An 18,108-nucleotide genomic window follows, 5' to 3' on the forward strand; every position below is an offset into this window, starting at 1 on the left:
CACACACACACACACACACTATAAGTTTTAAACAAACAATTTAATACTGTACACAGCAATGATATTTGTATAGTTTGGTTGAGGTGGTGAAGTCAGAGGGTGGGATATTTCCCAGGGAATGCCTTACTGCTAAATGATGAACTAGCACTTGGCTGAGCCCTCAAGGGTTAACACATTGTTGTTAATGTATCCTCACCCGCTACAAGGTAGCATGAATGGAGGGAGGGGAGACAGGATAGCAGAGAGAGAGACACACACACACCCTGTGTGAGAGAGAGAGAGACGCGCATTGTCCCTTTAGAGTGGGGTCAGCCTCCTTAAGTACATTGCCTTTTTAAGTAGATTAGCAAGTTGAAACAGCAGCTGCTGCCAGCAAGCTCCCTCGGTCCTGAACCCTGTAGTGTCCCCCCCTGTGGAAATAAGGTACAGGAGATGGGGGTACAGGAACAGGGGGGCTGGAGGGGGACACCCCGACTTTAGCACCCCTCTTCCCCACTCCTGCGCAGCAAGCAGGAGGCTCCCGGGAGCAGCTCCAAGGCAGAGGGCAGGAGCAGCACATGGCATTGTGGGAAGGGACAGCTGAACTGCCGGCAACTGGTAGTCTGCTGGGCGGCTGCTGCACAGAGAACTTAGGGGAGCAGGGAGCTGATATGGGGGCTGCCAGTCCACCCTGGTTCCAAGCCCCCACCAGCTAGCTGCAATGGGCTGCTCTTTCTGCAAACAGTGGACAAAGCAGGCGGCTGCCAAACAACGTTCTAAGGGAGCATTGCACAACTTTAAACGAGCATGTTCCCTAACGTTAATCTGGAGGACTTCAAGTGAGGAGTTACTGTAGCTCTAGCTATACTGGGTCACTGAAAGGGAGGGGGAGACAATAATGGGGAGGAGGGGAAGGGAGGGTCAGTATTTCAGAGGGAAGCAGAGGAACATGTTGACATTACCCTTGCTGTAGTGAAGTGCTTTGAGATCTCTCGCTTCGAACTGTAGACCACAACAGAGATGCTAATAAGAAGAGAGGAGAGAAAATTAAAAATAAGCAGTAACATTTATCAGTCCCTGGTAATTTAATGAGTATGAGCCATGTCAATTTCAGCACTGCTGGGAAAAGCATCACAATGCAGGAGACAGAAACAAGACACAGGACATCATAAATCAAGAACTCCTCCCTACTGCACAATATCCCAAGGGAGCAGAACAGAGACAGGATCACACTTAAACAGCATACACGGAATATGTACAGTAAGTGAGAGTGTCAGCTATAAGATTCCAAACGTGGATTGCAACAATTTAATATTGTTGTATTTATGCATAACATCTGTTTTGTCACCAAGATAGGGGAATGTTCCAGGGGTGTATACACAGTTGTGTTGCATCCTTCCAGTGCTGAACTATTACTTTAATGGATACGGTTAGGTGTATCCTTCCCTGCCTAGAAGACTCTCACCCTTCTAAGGCTGTGACAAGTTATATAATATTTGTAGGACAAAACAAGGTGGCTCTTTGCAACTTTCATTAAGCCTCACTCAGCTTCCCCACACCTGCATTTCCATGCATGCAAAGGAGAAGAGAGAGAGAGAACTGCAGATAACTCCAGTAACTCCCTGGCTATTCATTCTCCAAGCAGTCACTTCAGTGCCAAGTGAAACACAGGGAACCCGTGTAAGTGTAGAGGGCTTAAAGAAACCTTTCTAGAGTGAAAACAATGAGGAATCCTTGTGGTGCCTTAGAGACTAACAAATGTATTTGGGCATAAACTTTTGTGGGCTATAACCCACTTCATCAGATGCATGGAGTGAAAATACAGTAGGCAGTATAAATATACAGCACATGAAAAGATGGGACTTGCCTTACCAAGTTGGGGGTCAGTGCTAACGAGACCAATTCAATCAAAGTGGATGTGGCCTATTCCCAACAGTTGACAAGAAGGGGTGAATATCTGATGAAGTGGGTTATAGCCCATGAAAGCTTATGCCCAAATAAATTTGTTAGTCTCTAAGATGCCACAAGGACTCCTCGCTGTTTTTGCTGATACAAACCAACACGGCTACCCCTCTGAAACCTTTCTAGAGTGGGGGGACCTTGGTTTTTCCATGCATACGCCTTGGCTTTCCCTAACTCCAAGTACCATCTCTCTTCTCTCAGACAAGCGGGCTGTAGAACAGCATCAATTGAAGAGATTAAAAAACAACAGAAAATTTGAACACGAAGATTGTTTTAAATGGCTAAATCAGGACTCTCTATTTACATCTAACTCTCTAGACAATGAGCAACTGAAATGGCAAAGGAAGAGTGGAATGGAGGATTATCATTAATGTGATCAAATATCCAGAGAGATTAATGAAAATCCCCTAACGGAAGGGTTGCTTTCTGATGGGCAATTATCATTTTAATTGCCTTTTTGCAGTCACAGCATTGGAGAGATTTTCTTTGGAAAGGAACTAGACCTGCACAATTGCTAATTAACAGGGAGGGCCTAGCCCTGGAAAACTGGGCTAGCAAAGAAGAAAGACAGCAATTGAACTTTATTAGGAGAAAAAGAAGCTGTCTCTGAAATTGTTTGCTTAACTAAAAGAAAATGTTTGCACAGCTGACCTTCCAGAGTGCAATAAATACAAATGTCTGGAAAGGGCCCTTTACAACCAAATAAACATAACGATTCTAGACTGTGAGCTCTACTTTTGATTATTATTATTATAACCAACTGGTAGCACAAACCAAATGTAGGTCTGGATTTAAAGTTTGTAAGGCGGCCAGCTTATTCAGGTAATCGCACTTAGCTCTTTATATAGTGTTTTTCATTAGTAGATCTCAAAGTGCTTTCACAAGCACCCTGGTACTGGCCACACCTACAAGTTCAGTCATTCACATTATGAATGCTCTGGTGTGTAGCTCAACCTCTCCCATTTGATGGGATTGCTACCAGACTGCTCTCCCTGAACTTTGCTTAAGGGCTCCATATTTTATGACAAACTCTAGCTAGTAGAAATAATGAGGAGTCCTTGTGGCACCTTAGAGACTAACAAACGTATTTGGGCATAAGCTTTCTTGGACTAAACCCACTTCATCAGATGCAAGGAGTGAAAAATACACTCCATGCATCTGATGAAGTGGGGTTTAGCCCACCAAAGTTTATGCCCAAATAAATGTGTTAGTCTCTAAGGTGCCACAAGGACTCCTCATTGTTTATGCTGATTCAGACTAACATGGTTACCCCTCTGAAATCTAGCTAGTAGGTCTCTCAAAAATGTGAAGTGCCACCTCCTGTTGGCTGCTGTGAGGATGGTCACTGCTACTTTACTCCTTATCAGCCCCTCTTTATGTCTTGTTCCCCTACAAAAATCTCTGGTGCTTGCCTCTGCTGCACTTCATAGTTTTTCGGAGTAGCAGCAGCATGAAACTGACATAATTCTTGACAATTTCACTGAGGCCTACAGAGTTCTGAATAGCAAATAAAAAACCCAGCCAGAATATTTGTTAATTTTACTCTGCTGCTGTTAGCCAAGGCTAAGAATCAAAGTCTGCCTGCAGACTCAGGAAGATAATGGCACTGGCCTATATTTGGAAGGTAATTAGGGCTGGACACTTTTTATTTTAGATGAAATCATAAGTTTTTTATAAATTGATGGTATGGATCTCCTCTTTCACCCACCCAAGCTTGCTCAAGCCGTGAGTATTATAGTGATTCTGACAGAGATGTTGTGCCTGTCATGCACAAATGCCTATGGCAGGACCCAACTGCTATGTGGTCCCCCTACGAGTGACATGTACAGGCAATATGCGACTGCCTTAGTCAGCAGATTTAAGAATCAGGAAATGGTGCTGATATCTAGCTAGTCTGCAGATTTCACCAGGGTATGACAAATAATATATGCATCTGTTCAGCTGATTATCCATTGTGACCCTCAAATGCTTTTCAGAGTCATGGCTTCCCAGGACAGAGTTCCCCATCATGTAAGTATGGCTTTCATTCTTTGTTCCTAGATGGATGACTTTACATATGGCTGTATTAAAATGCACATTGTTTGAGCCCAGCTTACCAAGTGAATCGGATTGCTCTGAATTAGTGACCCATATCTTCATTATTAACCACCTCCCCAATCTCTTGTGTCATCTGCAAATTTTATCAGTGATAATCTTATGGTGTTTTTTCCCCCAGGTCATTGGTAAAAATAATGTTAAATAGTGTAGGGATAAGAACTCATCCCTCCACGACCCCACAAGAAACACACCCACCTGATGATTTCCTGTTTACAATTACATGTAAATTAGCCAGTTTTTAATCCATTTAACATATACTATGTTGGTTTTGTATCATTCTAGTTTCTTAATGTCATGTAGTACAAAGTCAAATACCTTATAGAAGTCTATTACATCAACATCATTTCCTTTAGCAAACGGTAGCTATCAAGTTTTTGTACTGGTGCAATTATTTCAGTTAGGGATTTTTTTTAAATTAAAGTCATACAAGTACACTCCCTAGTGTGGACACAATTAAACTAGCATAAAGGGATCTTACACTGATATAGCTTATTCCCCTTCCTGTATGGGAATAGCTATGCTGCTATAAAGCACCATTATAGGGATACAACTGCATTCACCCTAAGAGAGTTTTAACTATACTGGAATGGTTAACATCTTACAACTTTCCAATGTAGACAAGTCCTAACATGTTTGAAGCCCTGCCAGCTGTCATACAGTTAAAGGTCAGAAGGGACCACCAGACAGTTTGTACACCACAGGCCACCAACACCACCCAATACTCACACACGAAACCCAACTGATTAGACCAAAGTATTACAGCCCACAGGAGACTAAACTATTATGTGCCACAGGCAAAGAACAGGAGGACCAAGGTGCACCATTCCCTGAGGCCCCCGCAATGGCAGGGAAATTATTAAGTGAGATACACCCTGATAATCCCGGTAAGTTAACTGCACCCCCACACTGCAAAAGGCAAAAAAAAAAAAAAAAAAACAGCAACGGTCACTGCCAATCTGACCCTTCACTGATGCCAAGGCTGGAAGGGATCATTGTGACCATCTAGTCTTGTCTCTGTCCTGTGTGACACAGGCCCTAGAACTTCCCCAAAATAACGTGTGTGTGTGTGTAAGAGAGATATTCCACCGCAGCCCCACACAGGGCAATCCGCTAGCCCCTGAGCATTAGCGCCAGAGCCAGCCAGCGAGAGTGCCCGTCCCGACACTGCTAGCCCGCGCACTCAGACTGTGAGCTCCTTGGGGCAGGGACTAGGGTGACCAGACAGCAAGTGTGAAAAATCAGGACAGAGATGGGGGCGCGCGGGGGGGGGGGTAATAGGAGCCTATATAAGAAAAAGCCCCGAATATCGGGTCTGTCCCTATAAAAACGGGACATCTGGTCACCCTGCCACGGACGGACTTTTCCTCCTGGGTTTGCAGCGCGCCCCGCACTGGCAGTAACATTCATACCGGGGTTGCCCATCAGGGCAGGGCCCTGGCGTACAGAGGGGCCCGGCGCTGGGTGCAGCTGACCCCGTGTTGACCCCGCCCCGGAACCACAGCGCGGGTGGGGAGCAAAACCCCAGAGCGCAGCCCCCTTCCAGCGACCGCGGGTCCCCTCCGTCGGGTCTCACCTGCCGCGGGGCCCGCCCGCTGCCGCCCCGGCCCCAGGAGCCGCCCGCAGGCCGCCGCTGCCGCCGCCATCATCCCGCCCGCCGGAGCCGGAAGCCCGGGGAGCCGGAGTGAGGACGCACCGGGCCGGCCGGGAACACAGCCCCGGCCCAAGCAGTGACTGCAGGAGGCCCCGGGCCGGCCCCACGCCTGCCCCCCGGCGCCCATGGCGGTGCCGGACTTCGTGTCCCGGCAGCTGGAGCTGCTGCAGGAGGAGAGAGAGGCTGAGATCGAGGAGACCAGGTACCGGGGGTGGGGCCCCGCCCCGGGAAACCCCGCCAGAGACACGGCGTCCCCCAGCCCCACGGGAACCCCCACCATCCTCTATGAGATCCAGGAACCCTACCGTCCCCTATAGCGACCCCTGCGGGGATCTAGCAACTCTCACCATCTCCTGTGAGATCCAGGACTCCCCACCCCACCCTCATGGAGACCCAGGAACCTCCAGTATCCCCTATTGTCATTGTGCCCCCCACCCCAATGAAATCTAGGAGCCCCCACTATCCCCTATGGAGACTCCCCACCATTCCATATAAAGAACCCCACCTCATCCTTTTGGGGACCCCCATCCCTGTGATATCCAGGAAACTCCACCATCCTCTCTGGGGACCCCTTCCCCCGCTCTTATAACCTTATAGCGCCACAATCTGACATTACCCCCACCTTATTAGCTACTTGGGACAGTAGATGCCCCCCACCCCCCAGTCTCATAACCATCTGGTCCTGCAACTCCCCCTGCAGCGCCCACAGATTCTTGTGGATCCCAGCACTGCCATATTATAATAGAATTCTGTGCTTGCCACTCAGAAGTGTGCAGACATGAGTTATGGCTGGTATCAGCCCTTATAGTAAGGTTGCCCGACACTTTCCATTATAAAATATGATTTTATACTTTATAAGAAAAGAAAATTAAAAGAATGTTATTTATGTTGTAAACTTCTGAATGCTCGACTTTGCAACTTAAATAGCTTTCTTTTAGCAGAGTTCTGTTTGCTTGTGAGTTGTTTGTATGTAATTATTTATATGTTAAATATTAGGGGCTTGTTGCTGTGTAGACATACAAATAAAGGTCTCCAAGGACAGCAATCTGGGGGCTTGTCTACATCTGGGAATTTAAGGAAACTAAGGCTAGGTCTACACTACCCGCCTGAATCGGCGGGTAGAAATCGACCTCTCGGGGATCGATTTATCGCGTCCCATCGGGACGCGACAGTTGATCCCCGAATCGACGCTCTTACTCCACCAGCGGAGGTGGGAGTAAGCTCCGTTGACAGAAAGCCGCAGAAGTCGATTTTGCTGCCGTCCTCACAGCGGGGTAAGTCGGCTGCGATACGTCGAATTCAGCTACGCTATTCACGTAGCTGAATTTGCGTATCTTAAATCGACTCCCCCCTGTAGTGTAGATGTACCCTTAGCCTGATGCTAATTTCTCTCTACATTTCTCTAATGTAGAAATTACTTCCCATGCAGTCAGAGGAAAAATAAAACCTGCTGAGAGACTCAGAGGAAGGAATGAACTTGTTTTTTTATTTTAGCAACATATTTTTAGCAACATATTTTAATAAATTTCACGAAAAACAAACAAACAATGCAATGAGCAAGACCTTTACATTACCATAAGAGTCATTATCATCTCAAAGATAAACTGCTTGCCTTAACTTACAAGGCCCTTCATGGTCAGTCCCCACCCTGCTTATCATCTCTCCTTTGCTATTGCAGTGTCGACTTTCACCTCCAGTTGGCCCATGATGTCAGCCTCCTTTGCCCACTTCTTAAATTTTCAAACCAGCACCTTCGTGCTTTCTCCCAGACTCAAAGCTACTTCACTATCTACCTTCAAATCCCTCCTCAGGACTGTCTTTTGACAGGAGGCCTGCTAAAATCTTGACAATGGTTAGGCTGTTGGTCTGCAGAGACCACTACCTATCATGGTGACCAGTGCTGTGTCACTGTTTCCTGTTACCCCCTCCCGCATCCCATCTGTGTGTGTCTGTCAGTTTGTATTCATCTTTTGTCTTATACTTATTGTTATTGCCTTGGGGCAGTCTTTTTGTTCTGTGTTTGTACAGAATTTAGCACAATGATGTCCTGGGCCATGCGGAAGGCTCCTAGGCACTATGGTAATACAAATAATAATCAGGACAAAAGGATGCAAACCTGCATATGTACAAATTGCAAAATATACAAATTATTGTTTTAGGCCATGATCCTGTAAACATGTGGGGTGTGAATCATCTAGTTGAAATCAATGTTTATACCCTACCTTTTGTTTTTAAAAACTTTTTACATGGAAAGGGCCAATGCATGCCCGCCCGCAGGACCTATATGTGTGAGTTACAAATGTAACGTAGAAATTGTTGGTTTGGGCTATGATCCTGTGAATATCTAGCTGTGTGTGTCATCCCACTGAACTCAGTGCGACAACTCATGCATAAGCATTTGTAGGCGCAGGCCTTAGCCGTGAATTGGTAGTAGTTATTACTATTTCTTTGTATTATGGAACTGCCTAGGAGCTCCAGTCATGGACCAAGGCGACATCATGCTAGGTGCTGTATAAACACAGGACAAAAAGATAGTCCCCTCCCCAAGGGGATTACAATCTAACTATAAGACAAGGTACATAATAACTTGGTTCCTCTCCCCAAAGTGGAGTTGAGGATGTAAAGACATAGACATTATTTAAGAGGGGGGAAAAAATCCAAAGAACTTTAATTGAACTTTAAAAAAAGCAAGCAAACATTAGAAAGGCTGGAACTGTGTGTCTCATGGATTGTGCCCCCAATTCTGCCAAAATTTATTCATGTACTCAGATTTACTACTTTCAGAGGGGTAGCCATGTTAGTCTGTATGTTGCATCTGATGAAGTGGGTTTTAGCCCACGAAAGCTTATGCCCAAATAAATTTGTTAGTCTCTAAGGTGCCCCAAGGACTCCTCGTTAAGTTTACTACTGTGAGTAGTCCCATTCATTTCAATATGGCTGCTCATGCAAGTAAAATTGAGGGTGCATTTGCAGGATTGGGGCCGATATGTCCATGAACACCATCACAGTCTCAAAATAGTTTGGTAACATACCCTGTACTATAAAGGCTAACCTGATATGTGTGCTTATATGGAGTTTAATATGTCCACAACTATAAAACTAAGCTGCCCAAATACAACGAGATGATTTGAGTTGTACAAATAACCAGTCAGGATGTGTTTTCCACCAAAAAAATAGCATCTGTTGTTTTTTAGCATATCTGGAAGCTCTCATTACATTAAGAACAGGCTGGTGGTATATGGGAGTGTACTTAAGGTGGTTTAGCATACTTAGCTTTGTATTTAAGTACTTTCCAATTACTTTTCCTTTAATTTAAAATATCCAGGCTTCTTGTTTTTAAATAAAATGCTTTGAGGTTTTGTAATCGCTAAAGGGTAGGTTGTGACTTGGATGACAGGTTCACATAGGGAAGTAAGGAGGAGTAAAGAACCCCTCTTATGTTTGTCTGTGGGCTACCAGATGTTGAGACCAGGTGTGAAGGAATAAATGGGTGCTGCACACCTGACTTGGCACAGGGGGTATGATCATATGTTGTGAGTATAGGCCAGCAGTCTGGTGAAGACGAATAAAACCACCTCAGCGAATGGCAGAAGAGCTATGTCGGTGAGAGAAGCTCTCCCGCCGACGTAGCGCTGGGCACACGAGCACTTATGTCGATGTAACTTATGTCACTCAGGGATGGTTTATTCACATCCCTGAGCGATATAAGTTATGCTGACGTAGGCTGTAGTGTAGACATAGCCTTACGCCTGGTCTACACACTGTTTTTGTACCAGTTTAATTATTTTGATTAGAAGTGTGGATTTTTTCCTCCTGAAATACACCTCTACCCCGATATAACGCAACCCAATATAACATGAATTCGGATATAACGCGGTAAAGCAGTGCTCCGGGGTTGGGAGGGGAGGGGGCTGCGCACTCCGGAGGATCAAAGCAAGTTCGATATAACGCGGTTTCACCTACAACACGGTAAGATTTTTTGGTTCCCGAGGACAGCGTTATATTGGGGTAGAGGTGTAGTTAAATCACAACAGTGATTATGGATGCAGTTAGATCAGTATAAAGGTGCTTATAGCAGTGTAGCTTATTCTCCTTCTCTAATGGGAATAAACTGTGCTGGTACAGGGCATCTTTATACTGCTCTAACTGTCTGGACTAGGAGGACTGTACCACTTTAACTATAGTGGTGTAGTTAAAGTGGTACAGTCTATGTGTATATACAAACCCATACTAACCCACTGCACTCCTCTCGCAGGACAGGAGGGGAATGTGCCTCTGAGGGTGACTGAGGCCTGTCTACAGTTTTGCTGGCATAACTATCTCTAGGGGGAGGGATGGGAAATACCTCCTAACTGACATAGCTATGCTGGCAAAAGTCCTAGGGCTGGTCTACACTAGGTGTGAAAAATCCACAGCTGTGCCACTGTAGCATTGTAGTGGGAGACATACCCTTAAACCTGGTCTAAACTAGAAGATCAGGTAGGCTTAACTACGTCGCACAGGGGTGTGAGAAATCCAGCACTAAGTTGATGAAAAAATTCTGTTGGCCTAGCAATAGCCTCTAGGGGACGTGGATTTCCTATGCTGATAGGAGAACCCCTTTTGTCAGCATAGGGGGTGTCTACACTTAAGCCCTACAGTGGTGCAGATGCACTTCACATGTATAGCTATACCGGCAAATTCTTTCTAATGTAGACAAGGCCTGAGGCTCATTGCCTTCTAGGGTAACTCTTGAGGCAGTGCAGTTTATACAACACCCCCATGCTTAAAGACACAATTTAGCCTTTATTCTGTATAATCTTAATTCTGTTTTGTGAATCTTCTAAAGCTTGCTTGCCAGACTTCCCCCTCAATCCCCCACAGCTGATTCCAAAGGTTGGGCAACACACAGGTTTCTGTACTGATTTGTACTGACATAGTCAAATTGTTGCAACTTCCTAGTGTCGAGGCTGTAATTCTGGTATAAAGGTGCATGTGCTGGCATAGCTTACTTCTGGAAATATGCCCATTAAACCAATATAGTTAAATTGGTACAAAAACTATGTCTAGAGTAGCACTTTTCTGTATTTTTTTTCTGAGGTCTCTTTCTCTGCCCGTCTCCCTCCTGATCTGCTCTTTTAGTACTTGAAAGTGTGAATTGGTACTATCTACTTGCAAAGCATTGCAGTGCCTGTGTGTGTGTTTTCCAGGGCATGGCGGGAAAGCATCTTCCTGAAAGAACTCCAGCGCAGAGGGGTCTGCTTGCTCAAACTGCAAGTAGCCAGTCAAAGAACTGGGCTGTATGGACGGCTACTTGTAACGTTTCAGCCTAGAAAATACGATCCAGAGGCAGAGCTGCCCTGTAACAGCTTTGGGCCAGGTATGCAACATTTCTATTGCTGATAAAGGATGTAAGGTGCAAGGTTAATAATGTATTTTTGTAATATCCTTTGTATTATTAATATTTTTGAAAAGGCTGAACAATTGAGGCTAAAAGAGGAGAAACGCCTAATCATTATACACCTCTACCTCGATAGAACGTGACCTGATATAACACGAATTCGGATATAAGGCGGCAAAGCAGTGCTCCGGGGGGGCGGGACTGCGCACTTCGGCGGGTCAAAGCAAGTTCGATATAACACAGTTTTAGCTATAACTGCGGTAAGATTTTTTGGCTCCCGAGGACAGCGTTTTATCGGGGTAGAGGTGTATGTTGAACCTATAGAGAAAGGGCCTTGCTTCTTCCCAATCCATTATAGACTCCTAGACTACAAGACCAGAAGGGACCATCATGATCATCTAGGCTGACCTCTTGCATGTTGCGGGCCACACAGAATGTCTCCCACTCACTCCTGCAATATTCCCATAACGTTTGGCAGAGTTACTGAAGCCCTCAAATCTTGATTTAAAGATTTCAAGTTACAGAGACTCCACCATTTACTCTAGTTCAAACCAACAAGTGACGTGGAAGACCAGAATTGCACGCAGTATTCTAGATGAGGTCTCACCAGTGCCTTGTACAATGGTAATTACACTTCCCTATCTCTTGTCATTTTGCTGAATTGTTGACATAGAGTGTTTTCTGGTGCAAAGGTTCTGTCATGTCATGTCCCAGGATTATGACATCATCGCAGGATAAAGCAGCAGGAGAAACCACGTTTATAAAAACATACGTCTTGTCCGTAAGAGCATAGGGAACATAGACAGTGCTGGGCTGGGAGATGCTCTCATTTTAAAATTTGTCCCATTGCAAAAATTCTCTTGAACTCATCCTCTTTGAGTCAAATTTGTAAAGGTATTTAGGCACCTAAAGATGCAGATAGGTTCTCAGTGAGAAGTGCCTAAGTGAGTTAGACACTTAACTCATTTAGGCACTCGTGTAAAATCTCACTAAGAATCTATATATATCTTAAGTGCCTAAATGCCTTTGCAAATCTGTCCCTTTATGCCTAAGATGAGAAAGTCATATGGTCACTGGGAGATTTTAAGTGTCACTCATCCAGGCAGTGCCCTATGGATGGATATAATATTATGGACCTCAGTTGTAATATGAAATTATTCTGTCTGTGAAAGGCCACCCTTGGTATGTAATCACCAGCTGGTAGAGGTTTGCCTGTGCTGCATTACTCAATGGTGTAAAATAAATGCCCAGTGTTGTCTGTAACTAGGGTTGGCAAGTTTGGTTGGACATATTCCTGGAGGTTTCATCACATGACACAATCTTTAATTAAAGATTAATCTTTTAATTCCTGGAGATTCCAGGACAATCCGAGAGGATTGGCAACCCTATCTGTAACTCAGAGTTATGTCTCCAGTTACAAAAGGTGGATTTATTGCCCGAAAAGTGACAATCTGAATGACACTGTGGGGTTCCACATTTATTCTCAGCCTGCAGCCATGTCACCTTCTGCTCATCAGATCACTCATTCTAAGCAGGGTTGAGCCAGTTCTGTGCTTGGATGGGAGAACTTCTAAGAACACTTACGGTGCAGCAGGAAGTGGTGCTGGTGAATCAGAAGGAAGAGATCCATCTCCTGAATCAGTGCCCCCGTATAGGGTTGGGAGGATTAGATAAAATATGAAAGAGGCTCTGATCTCTTTCATTAAAAAAATCTCACAGCTTCCTGAAGCAGGGTTGCCACTGTTGTTCTGGCCAAACGCCCAGTTCAGGTAATTACATTCTATTTACTAAAACTGTCCCTTAGTTCTAACTGGAACGTGGCTTGCTCTCTTCTTGTCCTGAATTATTGTATAAGGTTGCTTCATTTTTTCCCCTGTGGAGGCTGCTTTTCAAAGGTAGGAGAAGTGTATCATTTATTGTTAATTTAAGTTTGTGGAACACTTTGATCTCCTTTGGAATAAAAGGTGTCTTAGAAATATGAAATTGTTAGCCCATTGTCTTCTAGATCAAACTTGCTCATCTTGCAATTCAAAAGCTGAAATTGTTTACCCTCCCAGTTCAGCCTGGGATCAGCAAATCTGACTCTGTTCTTTCTTTCGATCCATCTCTCACTGTACATCACTGTCAGTACAAAAGAAGCTACAAGGGCAGTCAGATTGTAGCTGGTGATTTTGTTGATGCTGCATGAGGAAGGCTAGAATCCAGTTTGTTCTCCCATAATTGGCTTTGCGTGCTAACATCTGTAAAAACTGGGATTTGTTCGTGAAATAATTAGATGTGACTTGAACACCCAGATGGCTGGAAGTTGAAGGTAGACAAATTCAGACTAGGAATAAGGTGTAAATTTTTAACAGTGAAAGTTATCAACCATTGGAACAATTAACAAGGGTTGTGGTGGATTCTCTATCGCTGGCAATTTTTAAATCAAGATTGGGTGATTTTCTAAAAGAGATGTTCTAGGAATTATTTTGGGGAAATCCTATGGCTTGTGTTGTAAAAGAGGTCAGATTAGATGATCGCACCTGTCCCTTCTGGCCTTGCAATCGATGAATCTGAATAACCAGATTGTGCCTGGGTGCCCCGTGTGCATCTGAGGAGGATGTAGTGTGCAAGGCACCTTCTCCCCTCCTCTTGCAGAATTGCTGTCCCTGAGCACAGGGACTGTTTCCTCCCTTCTCTGGGTGTGGAGAGACAGTGGGTCCTGGCCTTTCACTTCCACTGTACTGATCCACAGTGCAGAACCAGCACGTGAGGAGCAGGCTGCACCCCATAAAGGGGTATTAAGTATAGTATAGACTTTACCACATAAAGGTAGTATTAAGCATGCTCCTCCTGCATGCTGGAGAGTTCAGGGAGGTGTCCTCTCTGTGCTCCCCCTGGAAGGGTGTGACTGCACTGTCCTCATTGCAGGGCTGTACCTCCATGGCATGGTCTACTCCAGAGGCAGCAGATCTATTGACTAAACAGGTGCCATGGGAGCACAGACCTTTTTCTGATTACAACTCTGCTTTTTTAGTATTATTTCAAAGACAGACTTTAGGGTTTAATTAATTTTTTTTATCTTCAGCCTGACTCCAATCCACAGAGGAACCTTTGAAATTAAAACGACTCGACATAAATCTATGTCTTGCCACGGGGGCAAAAAATGGCATATATCAATATTATTCAAAGAGGAATGACATTGTTGCAGTGATAAATTAGAAGTATGGAATCATTTTAAAGTAAGATTTAATAGGTCTTATTAACTGGAACTTTGTGTAGCTCATGATTCAAAAATATAATTTTAGATGGACTCGACCTAGTGGTTGCAGCTAAGTTGCTTTCTTGGCAGACATCCATCTCGTTAAACCACCATTTCATAATTAAACCAAGTAGCTCGATCAGCAGAGGCCCATTTCTAAGCTAAAATGAACTGCGATTCCATCTGAATGTCAGGTCTCGCTCATTCGTTTCTTAGCCCTAACAGCTGACATACAGCAGAGCAGTAATTTGGAAGGAGCACAATGTCATGTCCTCTCAGTCATTGTAAAGAAAAAGGCTGTCTGCAATAAATTGTCTGAAGTTCAGAGAAACAAGAGCTTTCAGAAAAGCCCCCCAGAGCCTTTTACATGTACATCATTTCCCGGAGTGCTGGCTCTGGAAGATCACTTCGTTGCTGGTCCCTGGCACAGAAGCTGGCATGAGATGAAGTCCAGCGCAGTTGGTTTGGGGATTACTAGTGTCTGAACCCTTCTCATTGTGCATCCCACAATGAATCAATATTTTAGGAGGGGGAATGAAAGAGGAGGCGAAAGGGAAGGGGTATGTGGCTGGGTTGTTGCTTTAGGGCAGGGATGGGTAAACTACGGCCCACGGGCCACATCCGGCCCGTCAGGGCTTTCAATCTGGCCCGCAGGATTGCCAGCTCCGTGGCACAGTGGGGCTAAGGCAGGCTCCCTGCCTGCCCTGGCCCTGCGCTGCTCCTGGAAGTGGCCGGCACCACGTTCCTGCGGCCCCTGAGGGAAAGGGGGAAAGAGGGCTCCATGCACTGCCCTCGCCTTCAGGCACCACCCCTCGCAACTCCAATTGGCCGGGAACGGGGAACCGCTGCCAATGGGAGCTTTGGGGGTAGTACCCGCAGGCGAGGGCAGCGTGCGGCAGAGCCGCCTGTTTTCCTCCCGCCTCCCACTTCCAGGAGCCACTGCTGGACATGCTGTCCACTTCCAGGAGCGGCACGGGGACAGGGCAGACAGGGAGCCTGCCTTAGCCCTCTGCGCGCCGCTGCCACCCCAGAGCCACTCGAGGTAAGTGGCGTAGGGCCGGAGCCTGCACCCCGCATCCCAACCCCCTGCCCTGAGCACCCTAACCCCCTGCCTTGAGCCTCTGCTGCAATCTCCTGCACCTCTACCCCCTGCCCTGAGCCCCCTCCTGCACTCCGCACCCCTCCTGCACCCCAACCCCTTTCCCTGAGCCCCTTCCTGCAAACCGCACTCCCTCCCACACCCTGCACTCCCTCCCGCACCCCAACCCCCTGCCCCAGTCCTACATTCATGGCCCTGCATACAGTTTCACCACCCAGATGTGGCCCTCGGGTCAAAAAGTTTGCCCACCCCTGCTTTAAGGAGTGGCTCTCTGTCATCTAAGAGAAGGAGAAGTCCTTTCCTTAGGAGTTTGATACAAGCGTAAACCTGGTGGTGAACAAAAGCACAAGATCCTCGTGGGTGTACATTGGCAGGAGTCCACTGATTTCAACGGGCTGTGCTGATTTACAGCAGCTGGAGGACTGGCTCACTGTCTCCTCAGAGGGGCTCCTCTTGAGGCCTCATCTGTGTTGGCTAGTGAACAGCATTTGCCCTGTTGTGCACTGAGTTTTGTTCTCTGCTGTGGCTTGTTTTTGCAGGTGACATTGTGGGTCTTTATGAATCTGCTGGTCAGGGTGATCCACTTTCCACAGGAATTGTGACCCGCATAACCCCCAAATCGGTTACCGTCGCCTTTGAGGAGTCTCGAGATGGCCTGTTGAGCTTGGGCCAAGAGAATTCCTACCGCCTGTTGAAGCTAGCCAATGATGTCACCTACAAGAGGCTGAAAAAGTAAGCTGCTGCCTGCCTTCCATATCACTCACACCCTCAGACAACTCCCCTGGCTCCTCATTCGGTTCAGGATCCAGTTCAAAACTGTTTTGCTTTTTTAGAAAACCCCCCAGGGACTTGCCTTAGTTTACCTCACTGATCTGATTCCTCTCTCTCCTCCCACTACACATTCCCTTCTCTGTCCTTCCGTACACTCTTGCCTCTACTGATGAGAGAGCTTCTCTGCTGCAGCTTCTGCCGCCAGGAACTTCCCCCCTGCCTCCTTCCACCTCATTTTCTCTCCATCTTGTTTTTAGATCTCCTCTGAAAACCTGTCCTTTCCTTCTCACTGTACCTTATAATTTTTCTCTGTCTGTCATTGTGTAACTCTGTGATTAGATTATTTATCTCTATAAAGCATTTTCGGGTGCAGTTTCTGTGAGAGACACCTCGTGAGGTACTGCTTCAGTGAGTACCACTGAGGTATTAGTTGCACAGTCCCTGTTCATGGGATGTGTACTACTCCAGCCACTGAAGCTGTACCCTGTTAATCTTAATACAGGCCTAGGTGCTCTGACACCTGCCTGCACTATAATCCATGACAGTTGCCCTTTTTAGAATGCAAAGTTTATTCACATGCTAGGTCTCTGTGTGGCTAGGGGGAGGCGCAAAGGCTCAGAAGGACAGCTTCTAGCTTGACAACCAAATGGAGGAACCAATTGCTAGTGGAGAGGGGCTCAGACTAAGCCCTTAGGCCTGAACACCCTTGGGAAAGTCTCACTTCAGATTTGAACTTTGGCTTGGATGGTTAGAGTCCCGAGGGAGGGAGGGAGGGAATGTTACTGTTGCTCACCAGGGTTTCTGGATGATCAGGAGCTTCTGAAGGAGTCCCCTTTATATTCTCTTCTTTGGCAGAGCTTTAAACACACTAAATCAGTATCAGTCTGGTCCAGCATGCAACCTTATCGATGTCCTCTTCTTTTCCTCTGATCCAAGTGCTCCCGGCGAAACAAGTAAGAACTCTTATTTCTCTTTCTGAAAGTGGATGTAATGCTGGTGGAAGGTGTTGGGTTGATAGTTCTGGAGATTGAAGTCCTCCACCCACAGATCACATTAAGGAACTTGCCCAAAGTCACATGGGAAGGCTGGGGCTGAGCCAGGGATAGAATCAATTTCTCCTTAGTCCCAGTCCAGGATCCTATTCACTAGTTCATCGTTCATGATCCATTATACAGTGCCCAGTCAATCCCTGCCCTAGTTCATTGATTGAGAATTATGCTATCCCTATTGCCCCTCCTTCTACACACTGGCCGAGGTCCTGTTTGTTTGTCCTTCATGCCACAACTTCCTTGCGCTCTGTGCCTGCAGCTATGTTTTCTTTCATCTTGATTACTTAGCTTCTTTGTACATGAGCATCACGCATGAGCTCACATTACCCCTTTTCACACAGACTCTCATTCGTACTTTTTAACTATGCCTTGGAGTAGATTTTTGGTGTAATGTACTGAGAATGAAGAATAACATTAATGGGAATCGTGCATCTATATATTCCAAGCACTGTGCTTAAACTGAACCATCCCCCAGTGCCTTCCCCTCTTAGCCTTTTGGATATCCAGGGACTCTGATGTATGTCAGATTTTTATATTAAATAAGTGCATTAATTTCATCCTTGTTTGGATGTGTCATTAATAGGGCCCTACTAAATTCACGGTCCATTTTCATTACCCTATCATGGTAATAGGATTTTAAAAATAGTAAATTTTATGATTTTAGCTATTTAAATCTGAAATTTCACAGTGTTGTAATTGTAGGGGTCCTGACCCAAAAAAGGAGTTGTTGGTGTGTGTGTGTGTGTGTGTGTGTGTGTGTTTGTCTCAAAGTTATTGTAGGGGGAGTTATGGTACTGCTACCCTTACTTCTGCGCTGCTGTTGGCAACGGCGCTGCCTTCAGAGCTGGGCAGCTGGAGAGCAGCGGCTGCTGGCCGGGA

General features: G+C 45.8%; 2 protein-coding genes across 3 annotated transcripts in view; one reads left to right on the forward strand and one right to left on the reverse strand.

Moving 5' to 3' along the window:
* The window catches only part of MRPL21 (mitochondrial ribosomal protein L21), a 25,998-nt gene extending 20,262 nt beyond the window's left edge, over nucleotides 1-5,736 (reverse strand). Inside the window, exons 1-2 of one of the 2 annotated variants that reach the window (XM_034770451.1) lie at nucleotides 5,612-5,736; nucleotides 942-1,002 (exon numbers count right to left, since the gene is read on the reverse strand). In XM_034770451.1, the coding sequence (XP_034626342.1) occupies nucleotides 942-1,002; nucleotides 5,612-5,684 (134 nt within the window). In that variant the 5' untranslated portion in view covers nucleotides 5,685-5,736. The remainder of the gene's footprint in view (nucleotides 1-941; nucleotides 1,003-5,611) is intronic. The other variant, XM_034770452.1, reaches the window with a different exon arrangement.
* The window catches only part of IGHMBP2 (immunoglobulin mu DNA binding protein 2), an 88,585-nt gene continuing 76,194 nt past the window's right edge, over nucleotides 5,718-18,108 (forward strand). The window contains exons 1-4 of the mRNA XM_034770450.1: nucleotides 5,718-5,891; nucleotides 10,879-11,048; nucleotides 15,949-16,141; nucleotides 17,036-17,133. Coding sequence (XP_034626341.1) covers nucleotides 5,815-5,891; nucleotides 10,879-11,048; nucleotides 15,949-16,141; nucleotides 17,036-17,133 — 538 coding nt within the window. The 5' untranslated portion in view covers nucleotides 5,718-5,814. The remainder of the gene's footprint in view (nucleotides 5,892-10,878; nucleotides 11,049-15,948; nucleotides 16,142-17,035; nucleotides 17,134-18,108) is intronic.

The sequence above is a fragment of the Trachemys scripta genome, chromosome 4, assembly GCF_013100865.1.
Source record: "Trachemys scripta elegans isolate TJP31775 chromosome 4, CAS_Tse_1.0, whole genome shotgun sequence".
NCBI classification, from domain to species: Eukaryota; Metazoa; Chordata; order Testudines; family Emydidae; genus Trachemys; species Trachemys scripta.